The 27,298-nt window shown below is 42.3% G+C and overlaps 2 protein-coding genes and 1 long non-coding RNA gene across 8 annotated transcripts in view; 1 reads left to right on the plus strand and 2 right to left on the minus strand.

The window, feature by feature from the left end:
• Positions 1-11,961, minus strand: part of CKAP5 (cytoskeleton associated protein 5) — a 105,158-nt gene extending 93,197 nt beyond the window's left edge. For 2 of the 3 annotated variants that reach the window (XM_082410657.1, XM_082410659.1), the window contains exon 1: positions 11,849-11,961. The gene's annotated coding sequence lies outside the window, so the exon portion shown is untranslated. The remainder of the gene's footprint in view (positions 1-11,848) is intronic. The other variant, XM_082410658.1, reaches the window with a different exon arrangement.
• Positions 11,962-12,030: 69 nt separating this feature from the next.
• On the plus strand, positions 12,031-26,767 carry LOC309636956. The gene is made up of 2 exons (XR_014250327.1): positions 12,031-12,158; positions 26,225-26,767. It is a non-coding gene; the product is annotated as an uncharacterized lncRNA (long non-coding RNA).
• Positions 12,758-27,298, minus strand: part of LRP4 (LDL receptor related protein 4) — a 57,692-nt gene continuing 43,151 nt past the window's right edge. For 3 of the 4 annotated variants that reach the window (XM_082410663.1, XM_082410664.1, XM_082410661.1), the window contains 5 exons: positions 25,872-25,939; positions 25,215-25,302; positions 23,917-23,967; positions 23,647-23,788; positions 12,758-21,130 (listed from right to left, as the gene is read on the minus strand). In XM_082410663.1, coding sequence (XP_082266789.1) covers positions 20,798-21,130; positions 23,647-23,788; positions 23,917-23,967; positions 25,215-25,302; positions 25,872-25,939 — 682 coding nt within the window. In that variant the 3' untranslated portion in view covers positions 12,758-20,797. The remainder of the gene's footprint in view (positions 21,131-23,646; positions 23,789-23,916; positions 23,968-25,214; positions 25,303-25,871; positions 25,940-27,298) is intronic. The other variant, XM_082410662.1, reaches the window with a different exon arrangement.

Here is a 27,298-nt window from a genome sequence, read left to right on the forward strand (position 1 = left end):
AGTTGTGGCACACGGGCTTAGTTGCTCCGCGGCATGTGAGATCTTCCCAGACCAGGGCTCGAACCCATGTCCCCTGCATTGGCAGGCGGCTTCTTCACCACTGAACCACCAGGGAAGCCCCCTGAATCTTATTTATTACCCCAGCATCCAGCAGAGTGCTTCGTCCTCTAACACATAATTCCTAAAATAGCACAATTTCATCAAATCATAGAAGTCTTAAATATACAATAAATGTGTTCTCTGAGTTTATAAATAAAATATTGTATGTTGAATGCGTATTTCAAATGTAAGAGGGAAACATGATATATTTAATGGAATTCTAAAGTAAACCCACTTTCAAAGTGAAAAATTATTAAGTAATAGATTTCAAAAAATTTATAAGATTTTTGTCACTTTTCTTAGTACCTACTTTTTGATTATAAAATCCATTAAAAGAGGGAAATTTTAATTTTAGAATCTTTCATTTGGTAAAGTCAAGGAAGAACAGTTGCTTGTAATAAATCTTATTATAGAGCACTCTAGTCAAAATTAAATTCAATCTAAACTGTTTTGTTGGGCACTGGAGTTAGATGTGAGTTCTAAAGCTTGCTTTGTCACACACTAGCTGAGCCTCAGTTCCATTATCCATCATAACAGTACCATCTTCATGTGGTTCCTTATTTAATACATACTTCTGGAGCATTCATTATGTGCCAGGCACTATTCTAAGCACTTCACATATACTAACTCATTTAATTCTCATAACTCTGAGACTGATACTAGCCCCATTTTACAGATGAGAAAACTGAGGCACAGAGGTTAACTAACTTGCCTAAGGTGATTCAACTAACTGTAATGGTGAACTGTTGAAGTGAAAATGAGATTTCTGCTTTATACCTGTTAAGAATCCCCCCAAATACTCATATTACTCCTCTGTCCCACAAGTACACTTAGTATGTAGCTAAGTACCTAATACAGAGTAGCATCTCATGATCTGACGCTATTCTGTATTAGGCACTTATCTACTTACTGAGTACAGGAAGTGAAATACAGTAGCCCAGGGGCAATACTATGAGGGTGTAACAGAGGCACTTAATCTAGACTGGAGGGTCAGGGAAGGTCTCCTTGAGAAAGTGATATTTAGGCTGAGAACTAAAGGAAATTAATACGGATTAGCCAGGCATAGGCATAATGACTAGATTTAACAAGAGAATGTTTCAGGCATGTGTGTGAAAGCCTGAAAGAGCTAGGCAAGATAAAGAACAGAACTGCAACTCATGTGGCCAAAACAGGAGTTGAGAGAAAGGGCAGACTGAAAAGGGCCAGATCATACAAAGCCAGTGACTTTATGCAAGGAAGTAGTACTAACAGATGGCACAGCAAATATCAAGCACTCAAGAAACAGTGGCTATCATTATTGTGTTATTATTATAAGCATCATCCCAGAGTTATCTAGAGATTTTAGAAAGACTTCAGACTTAACCAAACCCACATTTCAGTCCTCTGGTTCAAGAAAGGCCTAAGTTAGCTTAGAGCTCTTGGGACCAAGTAAGGCAAGTCTTCTCTGATCTAAAACAAACCATTTCATTGGCTGTATAAGCAATCTATTCCTTTTTATCCTATAGAAAGCAGATTTACTACTAGTTAAACAAGTAAATGTCATTTTATAATACTCAAGGGGACTGTCCATATTTCGTTTGGAGGAATCCCCCATATTAAACATAGCTCAAAGTAAGTAGGCAGTCCTCTAAAGCATAAAAAAACTGTTTTCCCTTACTGCTCAGAGATTTCTGATATGGGATCTGGTCTTTATTCCCAAATGAAGAACTCATGCTAGTTCTAGACTAGGGGGTTTTCATGAGACTTTCTTGTTTAAAAGGAATGTATCACATAAGAAAAAGGACCAGAAGAAAAGTGTGTAATTATAGTACTGAAAAAAATTCCTAAAATCTAAAAATGAGAGACTTCATATTTTAAGTGAATAAGGACATGAAATGATTACAAAAAAAACCCACTGCAAATAATACATAAAAGAAATAAAACAGCAAAACAAATTAGAGAAAGAGATGTTCTAGACAGCCAAGTTTGCCAGGTATCAGAGGTTTATCCCTGAAACATCAATTATTTTATGTAACTTTTTTCCATGTAAAATAAATCTAAGAAAATACATAAACCTCCCAGTCTTCTTAAAAAGAGTAGACTAATAATTATTTAAACTTTTCAGGATAATCCATTTGAGCAATCAATGTAGCAAAACCCTCAAGATGTACTGCCAAAGAGGTATGAGGGACTCTTGCATCAAAACCAAATGGTTCCAATATGGCTTTTTTGAATTTTAATGTTTTATGTTTTGTAGCTTTCCTTCCTCAAACTCTGTGATCAAACTAACACTTTAGCTTAGAGCAGTGCTACCTAATTTTTTTTTTTTTTAATTTTTCTTAACCATATTTGCTTATTTATTTATTTATTTATTTTTATTTTATGGCTGAGCTGGGTCTTTGTTTCTGTGCGAGGGCTTTCTCTAGTTGTGGCAAGTGGGGGCCACTCTTCATCACAGTGCGCGGGCCTCTCACTATCGTGGTCTCTCTTGTTGCGGAGCACAGGCTCCAGACGCGCAGGCTCAGTAGTTGTGGCGCATGGGCCTAGTCGCTCGGCGGCATGTGGGATCTTCCCAGATCAGGGCTCGAACTCGTGTCCCCTGCATTGGCAGGCAGATCCTCAACCACTGCACCACCAGGGAAGCCCCGAGTGCTACCTAATTTTAGCTCTTGATTTAAAGACCCAAGCAGGGAGACTTCCCTGGTTGCACAGTGGTTAAGAATCCGCCTGCCGGGCTTCGCTGGTGGCGCAGTGGTTGAGAATCTGCCTGCTAATGCAGGGGACATGGGTTCGAGCCCTGGTCTGGGAAGATCCCACATGCCGCAGAGCAGCTGGGCCCGTGAGCCACAATTACTGAGCCTGCGCATCTGGAGCCTGTGCTCCGCAACAAGAGAGGTCGCGATAGTGAGAGGCCCGCGCACAGCGATGAAGAGTGGCCCCCGCTTGCCGCAACTAGAGAAAGCCCTCGCACAGAAATGAAGACCCAAAAACAGCCAAAAATAAATAAATTAATTAATTAATTAAAAAAAAAAAAAAAAAGAATCCACCTGCCAATTCAGGGGACACGGGTTCGAGCCCTGGTCCGGGAAGATCCCACACGCCGCGGAGCAACTAAGTCTGTGTGCCACAACTACTGAGCCTGTGTGCTGCAACTACTGAAGCCCGCGAGCCTACAGCCTGTGCTCCGCAACAAGAGAAGCCACCGCAATGAGAATCCCGCACACCGCAACAAAGAGTAGCCCCCTACTCGCCGCAACCAGAGAAAGCCCACGCACAGCAACGAAGACCCAACGCAGTCAAAAATGAAAGAAAGGAAGGAAGGAAGGATGGAAGGAGGAAGGAAGGAAGGAAGGAAAGAAGAAAGGAAGGAAGGAAGGAAGGAAAGAGAGAGAAAGAAAGAAAGAAAGAAAGAGAAAAAGAAAGAAAGAAAGAAAAAGAAAGACAGGAAGAAAGAACCAAGCAGGGTGAAACTGTGCATAAAGAGGGAGTAGGATCTACTTGAAGTAAGTCAATAAAATTTAGACTGCAGAAAATACTTTTTTGGTTTATTTCCTGGTATTTAACTTACAGATAAATAAAACACTACTTTAAGTCTTATGGTTGAAAAAAGAAAAAAGACAACTGCATTAAACAAATGAATTTCATTTCAAGAAATACTTTAGACTACTCAACTTTTTTCTCATCTTTATAGAAAGAATTTAAAAGTCACTTTAATTAATAACCTCTAAGGGACTTCCCTGGTGGCACAGTGGTTAAGAATTGCCTGCCAATGCAGGGAACACGGCTTCAATCCCTGGTCCGGGAAGATCCCACATGCCGCGGAGCAACTAAGCCTGTGCACCACAGCTACTGAGCCTGAGCTCTAGAGCCCGCGAGCCACAACTACTGAGCCCATGTGCCACAACTACTGAAGCCCGTGCTCCGCAACAAGAGAAGCCATCGCGATGAGAAGCCCACGCACCGCAAGGAAGAGTAGCCCCTGCTTGCCACAACTAGAGAAAGCCCACACGCAGCAACGAAGACCCAATGCAGCCAAAAATAAATAAATAAATAAATAAATAAATAAATAAATAAATAAATAAATAAATTTTTTAAAAATTTAAAAATAACCTCTAAGAAAAATAAGATATCAAAGAATTAGGTTTCTAATCTCTTAATAAAATAATAAAAATTATGTCTGAAGAGACAGGAGGTCACCAAGGCTTATCTGACATCCTATCTATGCCAAAAATGTCTGACCATTCCAACTGAGTCAGAATTTATTTTGAATGCATCTCTGAACAAAGATCATATTCTAGGAATAAACAATTGCTGTTACCAAGTAAGGGAAAACAATGTTTTCTGTGGTACTTAAAAAGACTTATGGGGGACTTCCCTGGTGGCACAGTGGTTAAGAATCTGCCTGCCAGTGCAGGGGACACGGGTTCAAGCCCTGGTCCAGGAAGATCCCACATGCCACAGAGCAACTGATCCCGTGTGCCACAACTACTGAGCCTGCGCTCTAGAGCCCACAAGCCACAACTACTGAAGCCCATATGCCTACAGCCCGTGCTCCACAACAAGAGAAGCCACTGCAGTGAGAAGCCCGCACACCGCAACGAAGAGTAGCCCCTGCTTGCCGCAACTAGAGAAAGCCCACACGCAGCAATGAAGATCCAACGCAGCCAAAAATAAATAAATAAATAAATATATTAAAAATTAAAAAAAAAGAGTTATGGGGGGGAAGTTAGATCTCAGTAAAAAGCATACCACAAAGAGGACATGTGTTTGGGACATAAATTTCCTCTGAAAGTTGGAGAGACCTGTATGAATTCATGTTTAGCTTAATGTAAATACAGATGGAAATATATAAAACAACTGTATGTATAAGCATATAAATGACTTAGTATACATACATACCTACCTCTGTTTCCTGAGAGAGCCTAGGAACAATGACACCCTAGCAATAAGCACACCTAGTATCCAGATCTTGGCTTCTAAATACCACTGTCCCATAAAAGGAACCAGGGCTGATTCTAGGGCTGGGACAGGGAAAATATAAGATGGGTCTGGAGCATCTTGTTGTACCAGAAAGGAAATGCTCAAAAAGAAAAAAAGGATAGGAGCATGTCAAAGGAACACAGGAGGAGCCAACCTGAAAGCTGCAACAATTTGAGCAAAAATAAATAAATAACAAAGAATCAGATTTTAAAACAGATATTCATACTGTATACATAAATGGTTAAACAGAAAAATAAATGGGGGAGAACAGACAAATCTTCATTACAAAATTCCAAATAATCTATGTAGATACTCTTCCCTTCAGGAAGTAGAATTTAAGTCCCCCACCCAGTTTGAGGATGGGCTAGACTCAGTCACTCACCTCCAAAGAATAGGCATAGGGACTTCCCTGGTGGTCCAGTGGTTAAGACTCTGTGTTTCCACTGCAGGGGGCACAGGTTTGATTCCTGGTTGGGGAACTAAGATCCTGCATGCCGCATGGTGCAGCCAAAAATAAATAAATAAACAACAACAACAAAACTTAAAAAAAAAAAAAAAGAAGAAGTATAGAAAGGGAAAAATAGTAACTTTACTACTTAACCTGGCAAACACTACCATAACCAAGTGTTCAAGGTTAACATCATCAGTGATGTCATGTGGATATCGCATATTTCCTGATAGGAAATGATGGTATTCTGTAACATTCTTTCCAAAAACACATAACTCTTGTCTAATAATGAAAAAAAATCAGACAAACCCTAAGGAAGAACATTCAAGAAAATAACTGACTAGTACTCAAAACTGTCAAGACCATGAAGACAAGGAAAGACTGAGGAAACTGTCAAAGACCAGAGGAGACTCAGAGGGATGACAAGTAAAGGCAACAGGTTACCCTGGATTGGATCCTGAAACAGAAAGGTGATATAAATAGAAAACTACATATATCCCAACAAAATCTGGAGTTCAGTTAAAACGAATGCATCAATATTGGTTTCTTCATTTTGACAAATGTACCATGTAAGATGTTAACAACAGAGGAGACTGGGTGAGGGGTATATAGAATTCTATATCTTTGCAACTTTTCTGTAAATCGAAAATTATTACAAAATAAAAAGGTTATTTTTTAAAAGTTTCCTCTAAAAAAAAAAAACCTATCATTTATCTTCAAAAAAGTCATGTCTTGAAAAACAAAATTTTAAAATGTGGGATACCTCACACCTACTAGAATGGCTAAAATCCAAAAAAACTGATGAAACTAAATGCTGACAAGATGTGAAGCAAAAAGAACCCTCATTCACTGCTGGTGGAAATGCAAAATGGTACAGCCACTTTTGAAGAGAGTTTGGCAGTTTCTTACAAAGCTGAACATTGTCTCACCATATGATCCAGCAATCACACTTGTAGGTATTTGCCCAGTGGAACTAAAAATTTATGTCCACACACACAAAAATGTTTAGAGCAGCTTTGTTCATAATTGTCAAAAACTAGAAGTGACCTAGATATCCTTCAATTAGGTGAATGGATAAACAAACTGTGGTACATCCATACAATGAAATCTTATTCAGCAATAAAAAAGAAATGAGCTATCAAGTCAAGAAAAGACATGGAAGAACCTTACATAGATACTCCTAAGTGAAAGAAGCCAGTCTGAAAAGGGTACATAGTGTATGATTCCAATTATATTACACTCTGGAAGAGAAAAACTATGGAGACAGTAAAAAGATCAGTGGTTGCAAGGATGTAGGCGAGGGAGAAAAGGATGAATAGGTGAATTACAGGAGATTTTTAGGGCAGTGAAACTATTCTTTATGATACTGTAATGGTGGATAAATAACATTATGAGTGTCAAAACCTACAGAAGTATACAACATAAAGAGTAAACTTTAATGCATGCTAATTTTAAAAAGTCATTTAGGAGATTGGGGGATCCCATAAAAGAATGCAGACTTGTGACAAGAGAATCTAACTATATTACAAATGTGTGAAACCACCTCACTGAAGTGGGTGGGGAAAAAGAACTGACCTAGGTAACTTCGGAAATGAATGGAGTCTGAAAACTAAAGGCAAAAGGAACTGCATTTAAGCACTGTACTTCTAGTTAATAAAGTTTCCTATGGGAGTGTGAATTAACGATTCAGATATTGCTATACATGTATACTGGAGTGGAACAATTAAGTAAATGGATGATGGAAGCCAAGTTTCTCACTGTTGAAGTGGAAATTCAGATCAACAAGGGGGAGGAGGCTAGAATGATCCATATGGTAATGGATTAGACTTGGAAATATCAGTAAGAACTCATACTTAACATAGATACAGATGGTGACATATAGAAATATCTATAGATATGTCTATATACACCAGTTAGCATATACATCTATATTTCTTTGTTCTGTTAGCTGAGAGGGCCCCAAAAAAATGACACCCCAGTAGCAATGAGAACACTTACTGCTCAGATCTTGGTTTCTATTACCATTCTCCAATAAAAGGTGCCAGGGCTTCTTGGAGAAATGGCTAATTCTGGCACTGTGACACGAAATATACAAGATGAGCCTAGAGCATCTTATAGTGCCAGAAAGTAGGGAAGTGCTCAAATATAATTAAATAAAAACAGCATGCACGCACACACACACACACACACACACAAACACACGCACACAGATGTGGGAAAGTTAAAGGGGCACAGGAGTCAACAGAAAGAACTCTCAATGGATAAAGCTGGAACAATTTCAGCAACAAAATAAAGTAGTATTGGAATATAACTCAAAGTATAAAATATCCTTCAGTTCATACTGATATAAATGTTTGACTAATTAAATTAATAAATGGGGAGAGAGAGACAAATGTCCCATGCAGAAGAAATTCAAATAAATTATGTAGATATTCTACCCCAAGGACAGGAAGCACAACTCCTCTCCCCATAAGTGAGCCGTACATAATTACTTCCTTCCAAAGAGCACAGTATGAAAAGAGGAAAAGAATAACTTACAGTGAAGAAACCTGACAAACACTACTTCAGCCATATGATCAAATCAATATCAACAGTCACAAATCATGTTGATGTGATGTTATATGATGTGATGAATATGGCATTCTCTCTGTGATCTTCCACCCGAAAACTCATAACCCCAGTCTAATCATGAGAAAAACATCAGATAAATTCCAATACAGGAACATTCCACTATACCTGACCAGTACCCCTAAAAACTTCTACAGATTTGAAAGTTTTTAAAAATAGGGGGAAAAAAAGTGGGAGGGGGAAGCCAGATCTACCTTCTCTGCCAGTCAACACAAACAAAAAGCTATCATTTTTCCATGATTCTTAGTTGAAGACTTTCCAAGTTAGTCTGCTAAGATATTGCTCACATTCAAAGACACTGTAACACAGCCAACTGGTTAGTTATATGTTGTCTTTATCACTTCATTACGTGGAGAGAACTATGTCAGTTGTGGCGAACTTTGTTCAGCAAATATTTTCTGACCACCTTATTTGACCCAAGCACTGCTTGAGTCATTGAGGTAACCTCACAGATGAAAAAAAAAAAAAACCAAAAAACTATGCTCCCCTGCTCTGTTTTCATTTCTGTGAGGAAATCAGACAATATACAAGCAAACAATAAATGGCCTAACATATAGCAATAAACGCTATGAAGTCTAAAAAAAAAAAAAAAAAAAAAAGAAAGTGAGGTAAACATGACCAAGAGGGCTACTCTAATTGGAGCTTAGAAAATGCCTCTTTAAGGAGATGACATTTGAGTTGTGAACTGAGTGAAGCCTATATACAAAGACAGGCTTGAGGTAGGGGTAGAGCAGGTGGGAAGTCCCAGGCAGAGAGAACAACAAACACAAAGACCAAAAAGAAATTAAGTTTAGGACTTCCCTGGTGGCGCAGTGGCTGGGAGTCCGCCTGCCAATGCACGGTACGCAGCTTCGAGCCCTAGTCCGGGAAGATCCCACATGCCACGGAGCAACTAAGCCTGTGCACTACAACTACTGAGCCTGCAAGCCACAACTACTGAGCCCGCGTGCCACAACTACTGAAGCCTGCGTGCCTAGAGCCGGTGCTCCACAACAAGAGAAGCCACTGCCATGAGAAGCCCGCACACGGCAACAAAGAGAAGCCACCGCCCTGAGAAGCCCGCACACGGCAACGAAGAGCAACCCCGCCGTTCACCCCAACTAGAGAAAGCCCACGCGCAGCAACGAAGACCTGACACAGCCAAAAATAAATAAAATTAATTAATTTAAAAAAAAAAGAATAAGTTTAATCTGTTTGAGATAAACAAATAGGCAAGGCCACTGCCCTGACAGAAAAAAGCTAAGTAACATGTTCTGAACTCTACAGGTAATATGCATTTAAAATTAATTAAAATTAAAATAAAATAAAAAAATCTCAAACCTCTCCAACATTGATCACCAGGAATCCATCAATCATGAGATCCAGATCTCAATTTTAGGCCCCCACTTAGTCCCCCTCCCACTGTCACAGCTGTCCATCTCCCATATGGTAAATACTGTATTTTGAACTGCTCCACCCTCCCTCTAAAACCCACCATGCCTATGGTTCATATTTCATTATGTCTGTGACAGAAGTTTAAAAAAGGAGGGGGTGGGGGGAGATTCTACCCAGAAAATGATCCTGAATTCTCCCTAACAGATCTCATTACTTCACATAGAACAACCAGAGGTTACGAGCAAAGGCCCTGAAGACACACTAACTTGGGTTCAAACTGAGGTTCTATCAGTTGTATGATTTTGAGCAAGCTGCGTAACCTTTCTAAGACTCAGTTTCCTCATCTGTAAAAAGTTGTGAGAATAAAGAAAGATAAAATGTGGCACCTAGTGAATATTCAATAAATGTTAACTACTGCTGGTAAAAGTATTTGAGCATTTATTTTGTTCAAGGACTAGAGCTGGCCAGAGGGATTACAGAAACTACAATTTACTACAGCAAATTGTTTGAGAGATAAAACTGTCAAACTCCCTTAGGTCAGGGGCTTTGTCTTTTTCTGGTTCACTAGTGTATTCCCAGAATCTAGAACAATGTTTAACACACGATAGGCATCAATCTCAATATTTGTTGAATGAATGAATGAGACTCCATTAAGTCAAAGGAGCATAAAAGAGTCTGGCTTTGCTCCAATATAAAGAAAAGTTTTCCTTCCTCATCAAGATTTTTAACAATAACCTAAGACACTGTTAAATGTTTATTATTTTTAATTGTCTCCCCAAAACCTAGGACAGTGTTCATAATACTAAGGTACTCAAATTTATTGCAGTTAAAACATTGTTAAATGTTTATTATTTTTAATTGCCTCCCCAAAACCTAGGACAGTGTTCATAATACTAAGGTACTCAAATTTATTGCAGTTAAAACTCTGCTGCTAAAATTAAGCTGTCTGTTAAAATGTTTAAAGTAATACGTTATAAAGTATATTGTTAAGGAATATCTTTGCTTGCCGTTGCCTGAGTGAACAAACTTTAAAAACTTGTGCAAAATTTTTTTCTCATGAGTTTACCAACTAGGTTTAATTTATGCTGGCAAAATATATTGATTTCACCTTTCTCTATATCATTTTATAAATACAACATTACACTTTATCCAGTCACTTAAGAAAAGTCCAAATCTTTTATGATTTCTTAAAAGTTTCAAAAGATTGTTAGCTTAATTTATCAGCTCTTTAGGTCAAAGAAGGACTTTTCAGGGTGATAAAAATGGAGAAAGGAGGAGTTCACCTCTCTCAAAATGAGTTTTCAATTACTATAATTATGCATAAAATAAGACAGGGAGCATTTCTGGGCCACGATTTGAAGCCTTGATTCCCCTAAGAATTAAATTGGAGCCACGCATAAATTTGGGGCAAGTTCTGCAAAATCCTCTTCATCCTCTATTGATGCTGAATGAAAAACTCATTGTTAAGATTCATCAACACGAATATATTTTCTAACACACAGCAGCCACTCTGGCAACACGACTTTCACCGTTTTCTATCCCAGAAACAAAACGGATGCATTTAAATCCAGCCCGACAATTACCACCATTGCAGGGTAGCTATCTCAACCGCCAGAGTGGTAAGAGCTAAAAAGCAAGAATCTAGTTTACCAAGCCCTCCTTAAAGTAGCAAGGCCTGCTTAACCTACACTGCTGGCTATTGTATTGGTCCCCCAAACCTTCAGAGCTGGAAAGATACCTTAACTCTACAGACACCTTCTGAGAGAGAAAGCCAGGCGGAAGGGCGGAGCGGTATGATCCGAATCGTTTAAATCGCAGCAAGCCGGTGGGGACCCAGGTGCGCGGGCACGGACCCAGGTGCACGGGCAGGCCCCGGTACCACTGTCCTTGTCACGCTCTGAGGCGACCAGGCCCTTCACGACCACCACAGCCCTCGGAGGCTCTTACTCATTCATTCATTTGACAATTACGCGAGGGGCGCCGTAGACGGGCCGGCTCGCGGGCCCCCGCCCCAGTACCCAAACACCCTGAGCCACCAGGCACGGCCCTGCGCCGCACGCGTCCCCAGGACGCTACCGCCCGAACCCCGCCGCGGCGCGCTCTGGTCACCCAGATCCCAGCCCCGGCCTCCGCCCCACACAAGCGCCCACGCCCCCCGCCCTCCCAGCCGCGAGTCCCCCGGCCTCCGCCCCGCTTCGCCGCCTCAGACCCGCCGGGTTCGTGGGGCGAGGGAGGCGCGCGTCCGCGGAGGCCCCCCGCCCGGGGTTCAGGGCCGCTACGCGCGCGAGACTCGTGAACTCGAGGGCCTAGGCGGGTGGGCCAGGCCCACAGTCCACTCACCTCCGCTGGGTCAGAACCGAGGGGCTGCTCTAAGCCGTTTGAAACCGCTTGGGCCGCCGCACACCCCGCAGTGTCCTCGTTGTTTATTGGTCCTCGGCGGACCGCCCATCGCCCTTCTTATTGGTCCATTTGAAAGAACTATGGGCACGCGCCGCCCTCAGCCTTAAAGGGGCCACGCGCAGCCGTATTTCCCTTGGAACCCGGCGTTGCTTGGTCTGGTGGGGAGAGGGTCTCGGAGCGAAAGATGCAGACAACCCCGGCAAGAAGCACGAAAGGTCTGTGGAGAGTTGTGCACCCCGGCCGTCAGCAGGTTTGCTTTATTTAATTACAGATATTTAAACTGCTGTCAACACTTGGCAATTTTTTATTTGAGTCATTTCATTCACCAAATATTGATTGCGCAGCTAAGGGCGTGAGGGAAACCAGAAAGGCTGCTGGATTATAGTGGAAGGAGGGTGAATGGAGCCGGGACGCTGGATTCTGGTCTTAGACCTGCTCTGAGTAAAGCACTTTTCTTAGTAAATAATCTGGAGCTTAGTTTCCTCATCTGTAAGACGGGATAATGATGTTTCCCTTATAAACTTAGTGTGAGGATTTAATATAACTAATTGAATGTCTAGGAATGGGCTTTGAACAGTAATGCATTCTTAAAAGGCTTAATAATCTTGTTATTTATAAAAATGAGAGGCTTGGCTAATTTGGTCCGAAAATTCTTGTTTAGCTGTACAGTCAATGTTTCTATGAAACATTGGTCCTAACTTCCAAGGAATCTGCAAACTACAGTGGTCAGAAGAATAAAACATATAGACTAGTCACTAAAATTCAAAGCAGTATGAGAACAATATAAAAGAAAAGCTGTAGATGTTTAACTGAAGGGAGAAATTAGATGGGGGAGGATCTAGGAAGGGGTTTTTTTTTTTAGGGGGATGGATGTTTAATCTGGGATTTAAAGCATCTGTAGCCAAGAGACTAAGAAATAGAGAGGGGATGGGTGAAAGTAATAAAACAATTTTTTTTAATCCATCAAATTGGCAAAGATGAAACAGTTTAACAACTTTTGGTTAGCCAAGAGTTAGAGGAATACACACTCAAACTCACTTCTTGGTAAAAGTATCATTGGTACAAACTTTTAGGAGGCCAATTTAGCAGTTATTAAAATGTAAAATGTACATAATCTCTGGCCAAGTAATGCTACTGATGGGAATTTGTCATACAGACCTATGCATGTATGGAAATAAAAATGTACAAAGACGTTCACTGCAGCACTGATTTAGAAAACAAACAAACAACAACAACAAACCCTGAAATTTATATGTTCATCTATAGGGAACTTATTATATAAATTATGGTATAATCCATTCAATAGAACACTATGCAACTGTTAAAAAGAATGTGGTTAATCTATACGTGCTGGTTAGAAAAATGCACCAACTTTAATTGAAAAGAAGGCAAGTTGCAGAAAAGCATACATATATGGAATGATTTTATTATATATGGTTATAAATATATGTATATTTGTGTGCATGCCTGAAAATGGTTAGAACATTACTGGAATTTCAAAAAACTTAATAGGGATGGGACTTGCCAGGGAGGGAAATGAATTTTTTACCACTGACATGTTAAAAAAATTTTTTTTTAATAGAAGGAGCAGGGAGAATGTCTAGTAGTTGGAAAAGTACAGGCAAAGGCACAGAGACAAGAAAGTACATAGTATGTTGGGAGTTGAATGTGCAGGTTGATTTTAGAACAGGGTTCATGTTAGGAAGTAGTGGGACACAGATTAACAGAGGAAGTTAGGAACAGTTTTTGGAGGGTCTTGAATACTAGGGTAAGGAATTTGTACTTTATTAAAGTAGGCAGTGGGGAGCTATTGAAGGTTTCTGAGCAAGGGAGTGACAAAATCAGGATTGCACTTTAGGAAAACTAATTAGCTTGATTGTCTAATTCTAAAATGGGTTAGAGTTGAGAGCCCAGTTAGGAGTCTGATATGAGCGGTGGAAATGATGAGAACAGATTCAAGAAAGAGGGAAGGATTTGGCAACAGACTAGATTAAGTATAAAGGTGAGGGTGGGGCCCATTTCGGGAGATGAGTCAGAGTGTGCCAGGATTTGAGCCTAGGGACTGGGAGGCATTGATTGCCCAAATGGACGTAGAAAGTCAGGAGAAGCCAGTCTCAAAGGGAAGACAAGGTATTTAGTTTCAGACCTGTTTACTTTTACATACCAATGAGACATGCAAATGGAATCATGTAAGTAGGCCCAGGAAATACAGAGGGAGAGCTGTGAGAAGAGATTAGGACTCAAGTGATATAGATTTGGGAATCACCTTCATAAAGTGAAAAGATGAAATTGTGGATGAGACCACAGAGTGGGAGAGTGGAGAGAGTGAAAAGATAGGAGATGAGGACACATCCACAGGTGGAGGTAGGAGAGAGGAGCCAATCGAAGCAAAAAGCTCACGATAACCTTTTTTTAAAATTAATTAATTTATTTATTTATTTATTTATTTTTGGCTGTGTTGGGTCTTCGTTGCTGCGCGCGGGCTTTCTCTAGTTGTGGTGAGTGGGGGCTACTCTTTGTTGTGGTGCGTGGGCTTCTCATTGCGGTGGCTTCTCTTGTTGCAGAGCACAGGCTCTAGGCATGTGGGCTTCAGTATCTGAGGCACGTGGGCTCAGTAGTTGTGGCTTGCAGGCTCTAGAGCGCAGGCTTAGTAGTTGTGGTGCACAGGCTTAGGTGCTCCGCGGCATGTGGGATCTTCCTGGACCAGGGCTTGAACCTGTGTCCCCTGTATTGGCAGATGGATTCTTAACCACTGCACCACCAGGGAAGTCCACAATAACTTTTGAGAAACAGGCTAGAAATATATAGAAATAGTCTTCTTCAGTCATTGATCATTGGCATGTTTACTTTATTTAAATATTACCAGAAATAAACTGAAAATTACATTTAAGTAGAGAGTGATGGTAACCTGGAATCTGATCATTAAATAACGTGCAGAGTCTAGATCCTGGAGAGTTTTAGAACAAGATGGCAAAATCCCTTTTTGTCTTATATGGTTTAAGTGCAGCCCCACTAGAAGGTGGGCATTAGATGTCTGATTCCATTAATGTATTCTTTCATTCAACAAATAGTTATTGAGCATCTAGTATGTGCAGGGACTGTTCTAGGCATTTGGGATTATCAGTGAACAAAATAGACCCCCTCCTCTCAAATATTCCCTCTTCTCATGGTGCTCACATTATAGTGAGGAAACAAAACAAAAAAAATCATATGGTATATTATTAGACAATATGTGAAATGGGAAAATAGAAAAGAATAAAACAAGGTAAAAGGGATTGGGAAGTGGAGTTGGAAGAACTGTAATTTTATGAAGGGTGGTCAGAGTTTCATTGAGATCACATTTGAGCAAAAACTTGAGTAAGGCAAAGCAGTTCACTGTGAGTATATCTAGAGGAAGAAAGTGCCAGCCATAGGGAACAGCTATGCAAAGACCCTAAGTTGGAAGTGTATCTGGCAGGTTTGAGAAACAGGGTGGCCAGTATAGCTGGAGCAGAGTAGTTGGCAGCAGGAAGGTAGTAGGAGCTGAGGTCTGATAATGGAGAGAAGGGAATGGCAGATTCTGTAGAGCCTTGTAGAAACCTAATACAGTACCTTGCCCATAGTAGATGCTCAATAAATGTTTGGCCAGTCTAGGATTATCATCAAATGGCATTTATCTATGTATTTATTAGAGTTATGTGTACCTACTTTATTCCTGGGGTCTCTCAATAGTTCCACATATGGAGGTTAGTAATAGGACAGTGAAACCCTTGTGGGCATTAGATATCTAAGTGAACACTATATTATTGCAACTGGAAGTAGGAAACAAATGCCAAACATTGTGGCTACTGAGTAACTGTGCTGAGCATTTCTGAGAAGTTTACTAGTGTTGGGACAGTGCTCATTCCATCATAATCACAAGCTACATTTTGGTGGAAACATCCCTAGCATGGGACATGGATCCATACTTCCAGCCTAAAAGGAGCAGCTTCAATGATTAACTTCAACTTTCAGTCCAGGTACCCCCTGCATTATTCCCTGGAGACAGCAGTGGTGACATTAACACAGACGTCAAGTGTCTATGGGTTTAGTGCCTTGACTGGCCTCCAAGATGGCAAAGCCTATCCCATCTTGCACTTGGTTGCATTTAATAGGTGCCCCTTGAATGAAGGAATGGACAGCATTTTTTTCTCTTTTCTCATAGCCCATTTTTCCCATAGGCCCCAAAATGTAGGCTGCCCAAGAACTTCGACCACAGAAGTATCAGCTCCACCAAAAAGGAAGTAGGCAGGAGGGAAAGATAGGGACCTTAGCAAGCTGTCAACAGGCTTTTAGGGGCTGGAGGAAAAACCACTGAGAAGGGCAGGATAAGTGAGAGTTCTTGGCTCTCTGTGTCTTGTAAAATGAAATAAGCAGATTGTATAGCCTGGGGCTAACCTCAGCCTTGGTTTTAAACTCAGACCCTTAATTAGGCTGTCTGGATCTGTTTTAACGGCACCTCGTGAAGGAATCCAAAATTGTGAGGTGGAGCCTTGACTGGGAATAAAACTCTGTTCCCTATGCTGAGCTCTGCTTAGCCTCTGTCAGCTGGTTAATGGAAGAATGATCTGGAGAGAAAATAATGGGCGAGTGAGGGAATGTTTCAAAACAAAGGCTGCCTGAAACATCCCGAAACACACATCCTATTAACTGGATCAGTTGAGTCATCTTCAAATATGAAGAAAAGACATAGACTGTTTCTTAGCCACAAAAAAGGCTCAACCACACTTCTTTTATCATGTCCATTAGTAGAAATGACTAAAGATGCCCTTGAGTGTCAGTGCATTACACTTAGAACATCATGCACCCTCAGCTCTTGTAGATGCTTTTTCCAGCTTCCTATGCAGCACTGACTTTGTTTTCTTCAGGCCTAGGTTTGGTGAAAGCTTCAGTTCATGCCATGGAGACCTCTTTACGGGCTACAGAGATCTTTTCATTTTACGTGGCACAGTTTGTTCAAATAATATAGAAAGAAAGGCAGTGACTATATTTTGAACATAATTAGTTTGCAAAAATATGTCCAGTTTGTTAGAATTTGACTCAAACTCTCCCTACTTATCAGTTTTAGGTTTTATATCCAGAAAACCAGACAAGGAATTCTCAACTCTTGTTTCATCCCCAAGATTTCCTGGAAGGAACATAAATAGAAGTCTCAGGCCAGAAATGACCTTAGCAATCATCTGGTTCAACCTTTCCATTTTACTGATTAGGAAACTAAGAGCCAGCATAACCTGAAAACAGGGTGCTAGTCTTTGACGCTGTTACAAAATTCTCATTTGCCAGTGGTCAAATTCTTGTCAAGACCTTGGCCATCAGGTCCTCTCCCATCCCCTTCTGAAGTAGCAGGATGGTCACAGTTTAGCAAAACGCATTCAACAAATTTTGTTCTTCCAGAAACACTTGCAGTTTTGCAAGCAAATGGTGTGTGTTCAATGCATTCATTTTTTTCTTCCCATTTGAAAAGTTCTTCCTGAGTTCCCAGCTCTAGTGGTCACTGTTCATAGCTTGAGGCTATGGAAAAGGGCACTTATTCTGAGGCTCTGGAAAGGGGCACTTCCTACAGGTATACAGGCTTGTGCATTAGGCTAGATTTCATTGCTTCAAATGTCCTCCTTTTCTCTCTGTTGTGAGTTTTTTTTTCCAAAAAAGAATGGTGGATGGTTGTCCTTGAGCTATTCCACTTGTTTTTGTTCTAGCACACCTATCCCTCACCAAAGTTGGAAGAATTATACACTGCAGTTTATACTCAGATCTCTTGTCACTTACATTCAAAAGGATTCCGTCCTTCTTGCTTTTTCTTTTTTTTCAGGGGGTGGGGTTGTTGGTAGACTCTAAGCTCTGTGATACTCTTTCTTGGTCATGCTTGGGCAGTGTCCAGCCCCTAGCAGATGAATGAATGAATGAATGAATGAATGAATGGGAGCAATGTTCTATAAATGGTTAATGGCTTAGAAAATCAACTATTGACCCTTGACATCAAATTCTATATCTGGCATTAAGACTTGCATGATTCCCAATCTTCATTGAGAGGTATTATTTGTCCAGATACCTGAAAAGAGATCCCCAATGCCTTGTTCTAGGCTTGAGATGTAATGGATGAGCTATGAGTAGACAGCTTTTTAAAAATAAAAGGAATCTTAGTGTTGATTGACCCATTCTCAGAGTAACTGTGAAACATGACTAAGATCAAACAGAGCTAGAGGCAGATCTAGGACTGGAATTAGCCCTCCTTGTCCCCATCCCAGTACTTTTATTTCAAGACATCAGTCTTGCCAGTGACCATCACTGCAAGGCAAAGTCAAGTTCTGTGACACTGAAGTCCTCGTAGACCTAGAACAGAAATAGAAGATACATGGTGTACATGCCATGACACTTCCTTTTGGTGCCCAAAGGAGACGCCACTAACCATCATGACACTTTTCCCATTGGGTCTGGACAGAACCTCAGGCAGCCATGACCAACCAGAGTTGGCACTCAGGATGAAAGCTATCAGCCACCCTCCTCTAGAGGAAATAAGGAGTTCAGAAGCCCATGAACTCTGGTCTTAACCTGTCTTCTCAAGATGAGCTGAACCTCCAGTCAGGAACCTCCCACCCTTTATTGTTCTTCATTGTCCTCACATCCCCAAGGGACTTAGAGGTGATGCTTGCAAGCAGGTCTTCCACAGCATGTTTCTGCCAGACAGAGCAGGTGCAGTTATTAGACATGACTCCAAGCCAGGCAAGGTGATTAAGAAAAGCTAAATTTATATTAAATTATCATAAAGTCCTAAATTACTGAACATAGTGGTTAAATAACTCCAGAAAGTCCAATCTCTCCAGTGAGTAACGTTAAAACCATTACACATGAGCGTGGGAGAGTCACTTCCATTAGTTTAGGACAGAGAGATTTTGCTTTTTACATAGTAAATCAGTGCTCAAATAGATATTTCTTCAAATATGTCCTTTCTACATTCTGAACAGCCCAAGTGCAATAAGATCCTTCCCCCTTTCCATTCAAGAAAATGCCACTTTGCTACTTTCTCCCCATGCCCAACTGTGAGTCTGAGGACCCAAAGGGCTCCTTCTTTTACTGCCCCATCAAGTGTGAAATGTCCCCCTTTCCTCCCAGGAGGAGGACCTTTCCTTTCCCACTCTGTGTACTGGAAAAGCCTGCTTGGCCTGGCCTGGCTGTCCTACGAGGGTCTAGACCTGGGGCTGGCTACTGCGAGCAGGGTTAAGAGCCTGGCACCTGTCTCTAGCGGTCTTAGAACTGACCAGAAAAGGTTTGCTCTGATCTTCCCTTTTCACTCACATGTTTGGCAGCTGATTTCTCAGTACCAAGAACCCCAGGACGTGTTTCAAATCTGGAAACTTCCCCTCGAAGCACCCCCCCCACCCTCCATTCTGTTCCTGTTGTTGCTTTTGATCCCTGGGTGAAAGAGGTCTGGATCTGCCCTGGGCTGAAAGGGCTTCCTCAGTGGTTCTCTCTACCTTTCTACTCCTTGCCCCCCACTCTGCGTCTTTATTTAGGCCTATTTGCCATACGTGCCCACAAGGCTAGGTCAGAAAAAGCAAATTAGGCACCCCCTCCCCCCAAAAAAGAAGAGCTAGGTAGAAGTTTTAGGACAGTAAAAAGTCTCAACTCCCCTGACACTAGTGTGACACACATGCCTTTTGTGTGAATAAGCATGAACCAAGTGATGGCACCTCAGCATGAAAAGGGAGTCACTTAGCTGGGAAGAGTCGGAATGGGAACTTCACCACCCACAGCCGCAGGCTCTCTGTCTACTCACTTAGATCCCTGAGCACCCGAGAGAGAACACAGGAGGCTCAGCTTCATGGATACTTCCCTTTAGGCCCTGGGTGCCTCAAGTCTCTAACCCAATCGCTCTTCCTGACCATTTATGAAAACTTCTGGCCCTTCTTTGGAAAGTTGCTTCAGGATCTCTGCGCTCAGAATCCCAGAGAATGAGGAAGGAGAAAGTGGCAGAACATTATAGTTCAGGGGATGTGCTAAGTTTGGTCTAAGCAGTGCTTCTCAGACACTGCAGAGACCCAGCCCTGAGGGTCCCACACGCATTCAAGCCACCAGCTCACAACCTGGAGGCAGCAGGAGGGAATTCATATTAGCCAGCTGCCATGTGATAGGGACCCCCAGTCATCTGAAGGTAGAAAAGGCTCCAGACATTCTAGCAGGAGGAAGAACAGCTTGAGCCATACCCACATCTCATCAGTATCTGCAGCTGAAGAAACAACAACTGTCAGGGCAAGAATAATATCCATTGCCGGCAGTGGAGAGGACACCCAGGCCCAGTCACCCTTAAAAGCTTTTTCATGTTGCCAATGCACTCGAGGCTGGAGGTTTTCCAGATGCCCATGCCAGCTGGGCTGACTCCTTCTTCTCTCAGCCTCTATCCTTCATCTCTCTCTTTACCCATGACCGACCCCACCCCCCGCCCCAGCCCCCGGTCAGCAAGTTCTCTCAGAGAAGCGGTCAGGCCAGCTCTGATGGAGCAAGTGCAGTCCTGGATCATCAGCTCTTGCGGGGCAGGCACTGAGGGTGCCAGGGGAAGGGGAGGTGGAGCTCTGTACTGACGAGGAATCATTACTGAGCCTGGTTTCAAGGGGGCTCAGGATGGTGTGCATGAGGTGAGGTTCGTGGTAAAATCCAGGTCTAAATTCTCAGGATGCCCCATCATTTCTTGTGCACAGGTAGTTAGGAACTCGGGTGGAAACAGCTCCGGTGGAGGGCTTGGGAGCGGTTACGAGGTGGGAGGAGGAGGAGCAGGACGAGCACGTAGGAAAGGGGCCTGCTGTATAAGCGAGCACGAGGGCTGCAAGTCCACCCAGGAGGAGCAACAGGCAGGAAGGGGGGGGGGAACATGGGCGTTTAGACTTGGCTCTCTGAGGAGAGCTTGCATTCATGTCTCCAGCCTGTGTCTGGCAGGGAGCCCCGTCTTTCAGGAGTGGCTGCGGTATGGACGCTGCTGCACTCAGACTGTTCTTCCTGCAGCAGCTGCTCCGTCTCCATGTCATCCAGGGAGCCAGAGCTGGCCTGGATGGACACGGTGTCCGTCTTCATGCACACATGATCCCGAAGGAGGCCCCCTCGGGAGCTGCGCAGTTGCTTGAGGTCATCCCACTCAGCATCGTCCCCAGACAGGAGGCAGATCCCCTCTACAATCTTGACCTTCTCCTTGGTGTAGTTATGGTCAGGTCCACCCTAGGGTGGAGAGCGGAGAGACACGGTCAGTTGGTTGGCTCTCTATAAAGGATCTCCTGACGAACTTAGAAAGGAAGTGGATGGGCTAAGAGTGGGCATGAAGAGCGCAAAAGTCCCACAAACAAATGGGGAAATTTAGTCAGAGCAAATGTATGAGGCTGAGCCTAAAAGGAAAGGAGCAGCTGTGATGATTGTTACCATTATCATACAGGGAGGAGGGAGAACCGTGACTTCCATGAGCCACTCACTGGCTACATCACCTCGGGCAAATTACTGAACATCTCCAAAACTCAGGCTCACCTCTTTAGAGTAACAGTGTCCATACCTCATAACCAACGGCTGTGAGGGCTAAATGAAGCAATCCGCGAAATGCAATTAGTAGGTGCCTGACGCATAACATGCACTAGATCATGTTAGCTATTATTACATTGCTAATGGGGTTTATTAATGGGACAGCATGCTAATATACATGATCAGAAGCAATTGACAAAAGCAATTAAATGTGCATTTATTCAAGATTTTAAACTACTTTGGTGCTATTCTTTTTTTTTTTTTTGAAGTATAGTTGATTTACAATGTTAGTTTCCGGTGTACAGCAAAGTGATTCAGTTATATATATATATATATATATATATATATATATACACACACATACATATACTGTCAGATTCTTTTCCATTATAGCTTATTATAAGATACTGAATACAGTTTCATGTGCTCTTTTATTCTTAATTCTCTTCTTTCTAACTTTCTTAAGAAGAAAAGTTTTAGAAGGTAAGACAGGAGGGCTCTAGAAAACCCTCTTACTTGAGTTCTGTCAGTCCACTGGAGGTACTGTAACCTATAAGCTTTTGTGGGAGGTTATTCTGGCTCTACTCCCAGGAGCCTCAGGGCCATTTCCAAGCAACCTGCGATTGTTCCAAGGACAGCCTTAAGTTCCACTCAGGCTTCTCCCTTTATGGAATCCTCAAGGGGTAGCTGTATTCCTGGTTTCTGGGGGATACCAACAACATGCTGCCACTGCCAAGAGAAAATGGGCCATGGCTTGGGCTCTGTCCCTGGGATAGTGTTCCTGCCAAGAGCCCTGCAACTGCTGCTCTACTTTAGTAACAGTTCAGTTCCACAGATATTTACTGAGCCCCTTCCCTTCAATAAGCAGGATACTTTGATGATTAAACAATATAAAATATGGTCCCTGCCCTCTGGGAGTGACAGCTCCCTTGATCAAGGCACGCACACACATGCCCAGTCACCCAGCACACCCTCCAAGCTGAATTAGTGTCAGATAAGATGCAGACCACTCAGTGTCTTCATCACAGAGACACGTGGGGTAAGTCAGGGAGATGTGGGTGACATGGCACTAGCAATTTGGGTGATACCACTCCCTCTACAAACACACAGCAACAGGTACCTGAAATCAAGAGGAAATCAGAAGAGAAAGGGTGAAAGACTATCAGAGGGGTGAAAGAGCTGCTGAGGAAAAAGCACACAACAGGAGAAAGAGTCACATGATTTAAATTTCTAACCTAGCGCCCTCATTGGGGTTCTTTTCTGGGGCATCAGACACTCCAGGAACCCAAGAAGCTTCAAGAGTCTTTCTCTCAAAGATATTAACAGAGAAGGGGTCTACCATCCCTAAGCTATCCCTGCAGGTTCTGTTTTGGCTTGTAGTGGAAGCTTTGTTTTAATAGGGGAATTCATAGATCCTGAAATCACATGATTATTGTGTAAAGTGTATTCATTATGCCCTATAGGTGTGAGGGCTGGCTTTGACTGTGCTAGACAGGCCAAGAGAGTAGATGGGTTAGGTCTCATAAGGGATAATTTCTAATGAAGGGTTACAGGATTTTAGAAAAAAACAAGGGTCATATCAGACTAGGAAAATCTAAGTCCCAGGCTATATTCCCTGGTCAAAACGGGACTATTTTTCAGGCCTAAACATTTAGCAAATAAATTTTCACTGCAGCAGCAAAGGAGTTAAAAGAACAAAAGCATATAAACTTTCAGAATTCTAGAGAAATCCCTCTAGATTATGTGGTAAGAGGAAGAATAGCAAAACTCCAGCCATTCCCAACCACAGGTGCCAAAAGCTTGGATCAGAGGTTAGAAAGGGAGAGTCCAGGAGCTCTTGGGTTTTTTGGTGTTTCCTAGGAGTTTGGGGTTATTTCAGAGGGGCACAGCCTCACTGCTCGGGAATGACAGCTCCAGGAGGGAAGGAACCCCTGAGCCTGGGAAAATATCTCCTGGCAGGGAGGTGCACACTCACATGCTTTCAGACCTAAACCTTCTAGGATCTGCTTTCTAACCTTGCTCTCACTAGGGCCCCTCAAGCTGGTCCCTCAGAAGTTATAGACCTCTCCAGAAACCCAAATCACATTCCATTCTTCTGTTCACTATAACTTCCAAAATGGTAGATGGACTACCCAGCATCCCTTACTGATCTACTCAGGCAACTGGAGCATAATCCAACCCCCCGCTCCAAAAACAAACTCTTGGATATAAATTTTCATTTTTACCTCTTTCTTATAGCACAGTTGATTGTACATGGCTGGTTTGGGGATTGCTTCAATTTTCACTTCCTGAGTGGAAGTTCGGTAGGAAGGGTTACTGTAGGTCAGGTTCCCCATTGCAGGATCAGTTAACTTGGATTTTTTGTGTCTTTAGGAGAAAAAGTGATGAGAAATTAGTTCAGATCTGTATGGGGATAATATCTGGGGAAGCTGTAACCCAAGTTGTGGCAGGCAGCCTCTAAGAGGGCCCAGTGGTCCCTGCCTCCTGGTACTCACAACTTCTGAATTCCTGACCTGTGAGTGTGGGCTGGATCTGGTGACTCGCTTCTAATGAACAGAACATGCAAAAGTGAGGGATACTAGATTAGGTTACAAGGAAACTCCTAACAAGGAAACTGGTTTGCCCTCTCTCCCTCCCTCCCCTCTCTCTTACTCTTGCTCTGGGGGAAGCAAGCTGCCATGTTGAAAGCTGTCCTATGGAAAGGCCCACAAGGCAACAAACTGACGAGGGAGGCCTCTAGCCAACAGCCTGCGAGGAACTGAATCCTGTGCTTGGAGGGAAATCCTTCCCCAGTCAAGCCTCGAGATAAGACCACAACTCTGGCTGATACCTGGATTGCTGCCTTGTAAGACACCTTGAGGCAGAGGCACCCAGCTAATCTGCATCTAGATTTCTGACCCACAGAAACTGTGAGATAATCAGTGGTTGTCATTTTAAGGTGCTAAGTTTCAGGGTAATTTGTTATACAGCAATAGATAACAAAGCTTTAACTTTGATAGATAACACTGAGCTTTAGAGTCAAGACAGACCTACGTTTCAATGCCACTTCTGTTACTTACTGGCTGGGGTATTGGTGGACATAATCTAAACTTTCTGAGCCTTAGATCCTCATCTGTAAAGTGAGGAATAATAATACCTGTATTACAAGGTTGTTGTGGCATTGATACATATTCATTAAATGGTAGCTGTTACTATTATTGTTGTTGTTGTTAGTAGAAGCCACTGCAGCAGCAGCAAAATCCTGACATTTTTGCTGCAAGCTGCATTTAAAGCATTTAGGAGAAAATATACACAGAGAGGGTCATAAAAGGAAGATTCTAAATTGAATACTACACATTCCACCTTCCCAGGATGATCCCTACCGAGCAATGATACATCACCCCACATTGTAGTAAAGGGTTGTGTTTGTGTGAAGAGAAAATCATTTCCAGCTTCAATGGTTTGAGGTAGTGTAGAGTGGTAGAAAAAGCAAAGATGCTAGAGTCAGTACCAGCTTTGCCTCTTACTGTGTGAACTTGGGTAACACCCTCTGTGTCCTTAGTATCCTAGTCTATAAGGAAAATCCCAAGCGTTGCTGTGGTCATGAAATGAGGAAACTACTTGGGCTGTGACTGGGGAAGAAGGGTACACATTCAGGTTTCTGCCCTTCCCTTCTGCTGCTCTGACCAGGGACCCAACTTTGAAATGAGGCTGGTCATAGGTGGAATCAGTGAGCTGTCAACTTCAGGAGGTCCCAAACGTGCTAATGGGACATACAGCAAACATACAGCCATTGCAGTGGGGCTGAGGTTACCTGTACAGCATCAAAGCCGCGATCACCACCAGAATAAGCAGAATACTGAGGAGTCCACCGATGACATAGCTGACATGAAGTCCTTCCCCTAGGAAGAGCAGAGGGACGCTAGGTGGGGACCTCCAACAATCTTCTAGCTGGTGTGAGGGGTGGGAAGATGGAGGGCTCCTTTTGTAGCTGTTGCATCACATACCATCTGAGGATGGCTAGGGGCCTCCTTCTCAGAGAAGAGGCCACAGCGGGAGGGGGGAGGGGGCTGAGAAGAAACCTATCACTCTGTCAGCATCTCTAATCCCAATTCCACTACTTACTAGCTGTGTGACTTAAAGCAAGATGCTTAACTTCTAAGCCTGTGTTTTCTCATCAGTTAAATGTAAATAATAAATTGCTCATAGGGCTGGTGGAGATGGAAGGTGAGTGTGTATATACAAATCATATACATACACGCACGTGCACATAAATATGGCTTAACAAATGCCTAACATACAGAAAGCACTCCATAAGTGGCAGCTATTATGGTTATTCTTTCTATGGATTTAGTCTAAGAAAAGGGTTCATCAACCCCAAAGAGTCCCCATGAAGGTTCTGCAAGATATCAATGGAGGTTTAGATTCCTTACATCTTGTTTTTCAAAACAGTTGGGCACTGAGGGCTTACCTGAAGCAGCAGGTACGGCCTCATTGGAATACGTGCAGAGGCCCAGCCGGGCATCCTTTTCAGAGCATCTGTGGGGCAGAGAAAACTGAATGTGAAGCCTACTTGTATTCAACAAAGATCTTGCCTTCCGCCAGGAAATGGGGAAAGTCCTGTGAAGGACAGGGCTAAAGGCCTGGGAGTGGGGCTTTCAGATATGAGACTATACCAGACAGGAGATAGCGGAAGCAAGGAGAGGGCAGGACAAGGAAATACAGAGAAATCAGCATGAGCCACTGTCTTCAAGATGCTATATCATGTTTAAATGTGTTTTTAAATGTGTACTCTTTTTGTTGTTGTTGTTTTGGGCCGTGCAGCTTGTGAGATCCCAGCTCCCTGACCAGGGATTGAACCCAGGCCCTCGGCAGTGAAAGCATGGAGTCCCAACCACTGGACCACCAGGGAATTCCCTAAAATATGTACCCTTTAAAGAGGATTCTTTAAAAAGGAGAAGCAGGTTTGAGAGTGAGCTGAAAGAATACTAAGGACATCAATAGCAGACTTTATTAAACTAACAGCCAAGCAAACCTTGGATTGGATCAAGATTATCACAAGGTCTAGAGAGACTTAAAAAAATATATTGTTTTTCTTTCCTTCATTCTTTCACAAGGGAATATGCAAGACATCCAGAGGGAGGGCTTGGATAACTAACTTGAAATGCTGAGACGGTAACTCCTTTGTGGCACGTTATGAGCTGGCAATTAAAGACATGTCCTAAAAGGCTAGAGAAAAGCTACCTGCAGGAGCATCTGAAACCAAGATGTACTGAGTCTTCAAATACAACTCTGATAGGAAGAAAATATCTGAGTAGGGTTCAAAAGTTTTCTAAATAAAACTGAATAAAATCAGATTAATAATGATTGTTAGTGCTTAAAATTTAGTGAGAAAGGTACATGTTTATATCTGTTTGCTTTTCTATATAAACTCTTCTAACAAGAGAAAATGGGGCATATAGAATAAGTTTGATCATGTACAAATCTTATAATTTTAGGGACATGAGTCTAGTGGTCTTATTTGGAATTATTACTATGTTTCTGCCTTCAGAATTGAAATCACGTGTTGATTATCTTTTAAGCTACCGTTGATATTAAAAATAATATTACAATGAAAAATGTTCTAATAGAAAAATGCCTGGGAAGATAGACATCAGAATACTAAGAGTCGGAAATGAAATCACTGTCTCAAAAAGATATCTGCACCCCCATGTTCAATGTAGCATTATTTACAAGAGCCAAGACATGGAAACCACTTAAGTGTCCATCAATGGATGAATGGATAAAGAAAATGTGGTATACAGTGGAACATTATTCAGCCATGAAAAAGGACATTCTGCTAAGTAAAATAAGTCAGACAGAGAAAGACAAATACTATAGGATATCACTTATATGTGG

This window comes from Balaenoptera physalus, assembly GCF_965194825.1.
Source record: "Balaenoptera physalus genome assembly, chromosome: 10".
NCBI classification, from domain to species: Eukaryota; Metazoa; Chordata; class Mammalia; order Artiodactyla; family Balaenopteridae; genus Balaenoptera; species Balaenoptera physalus.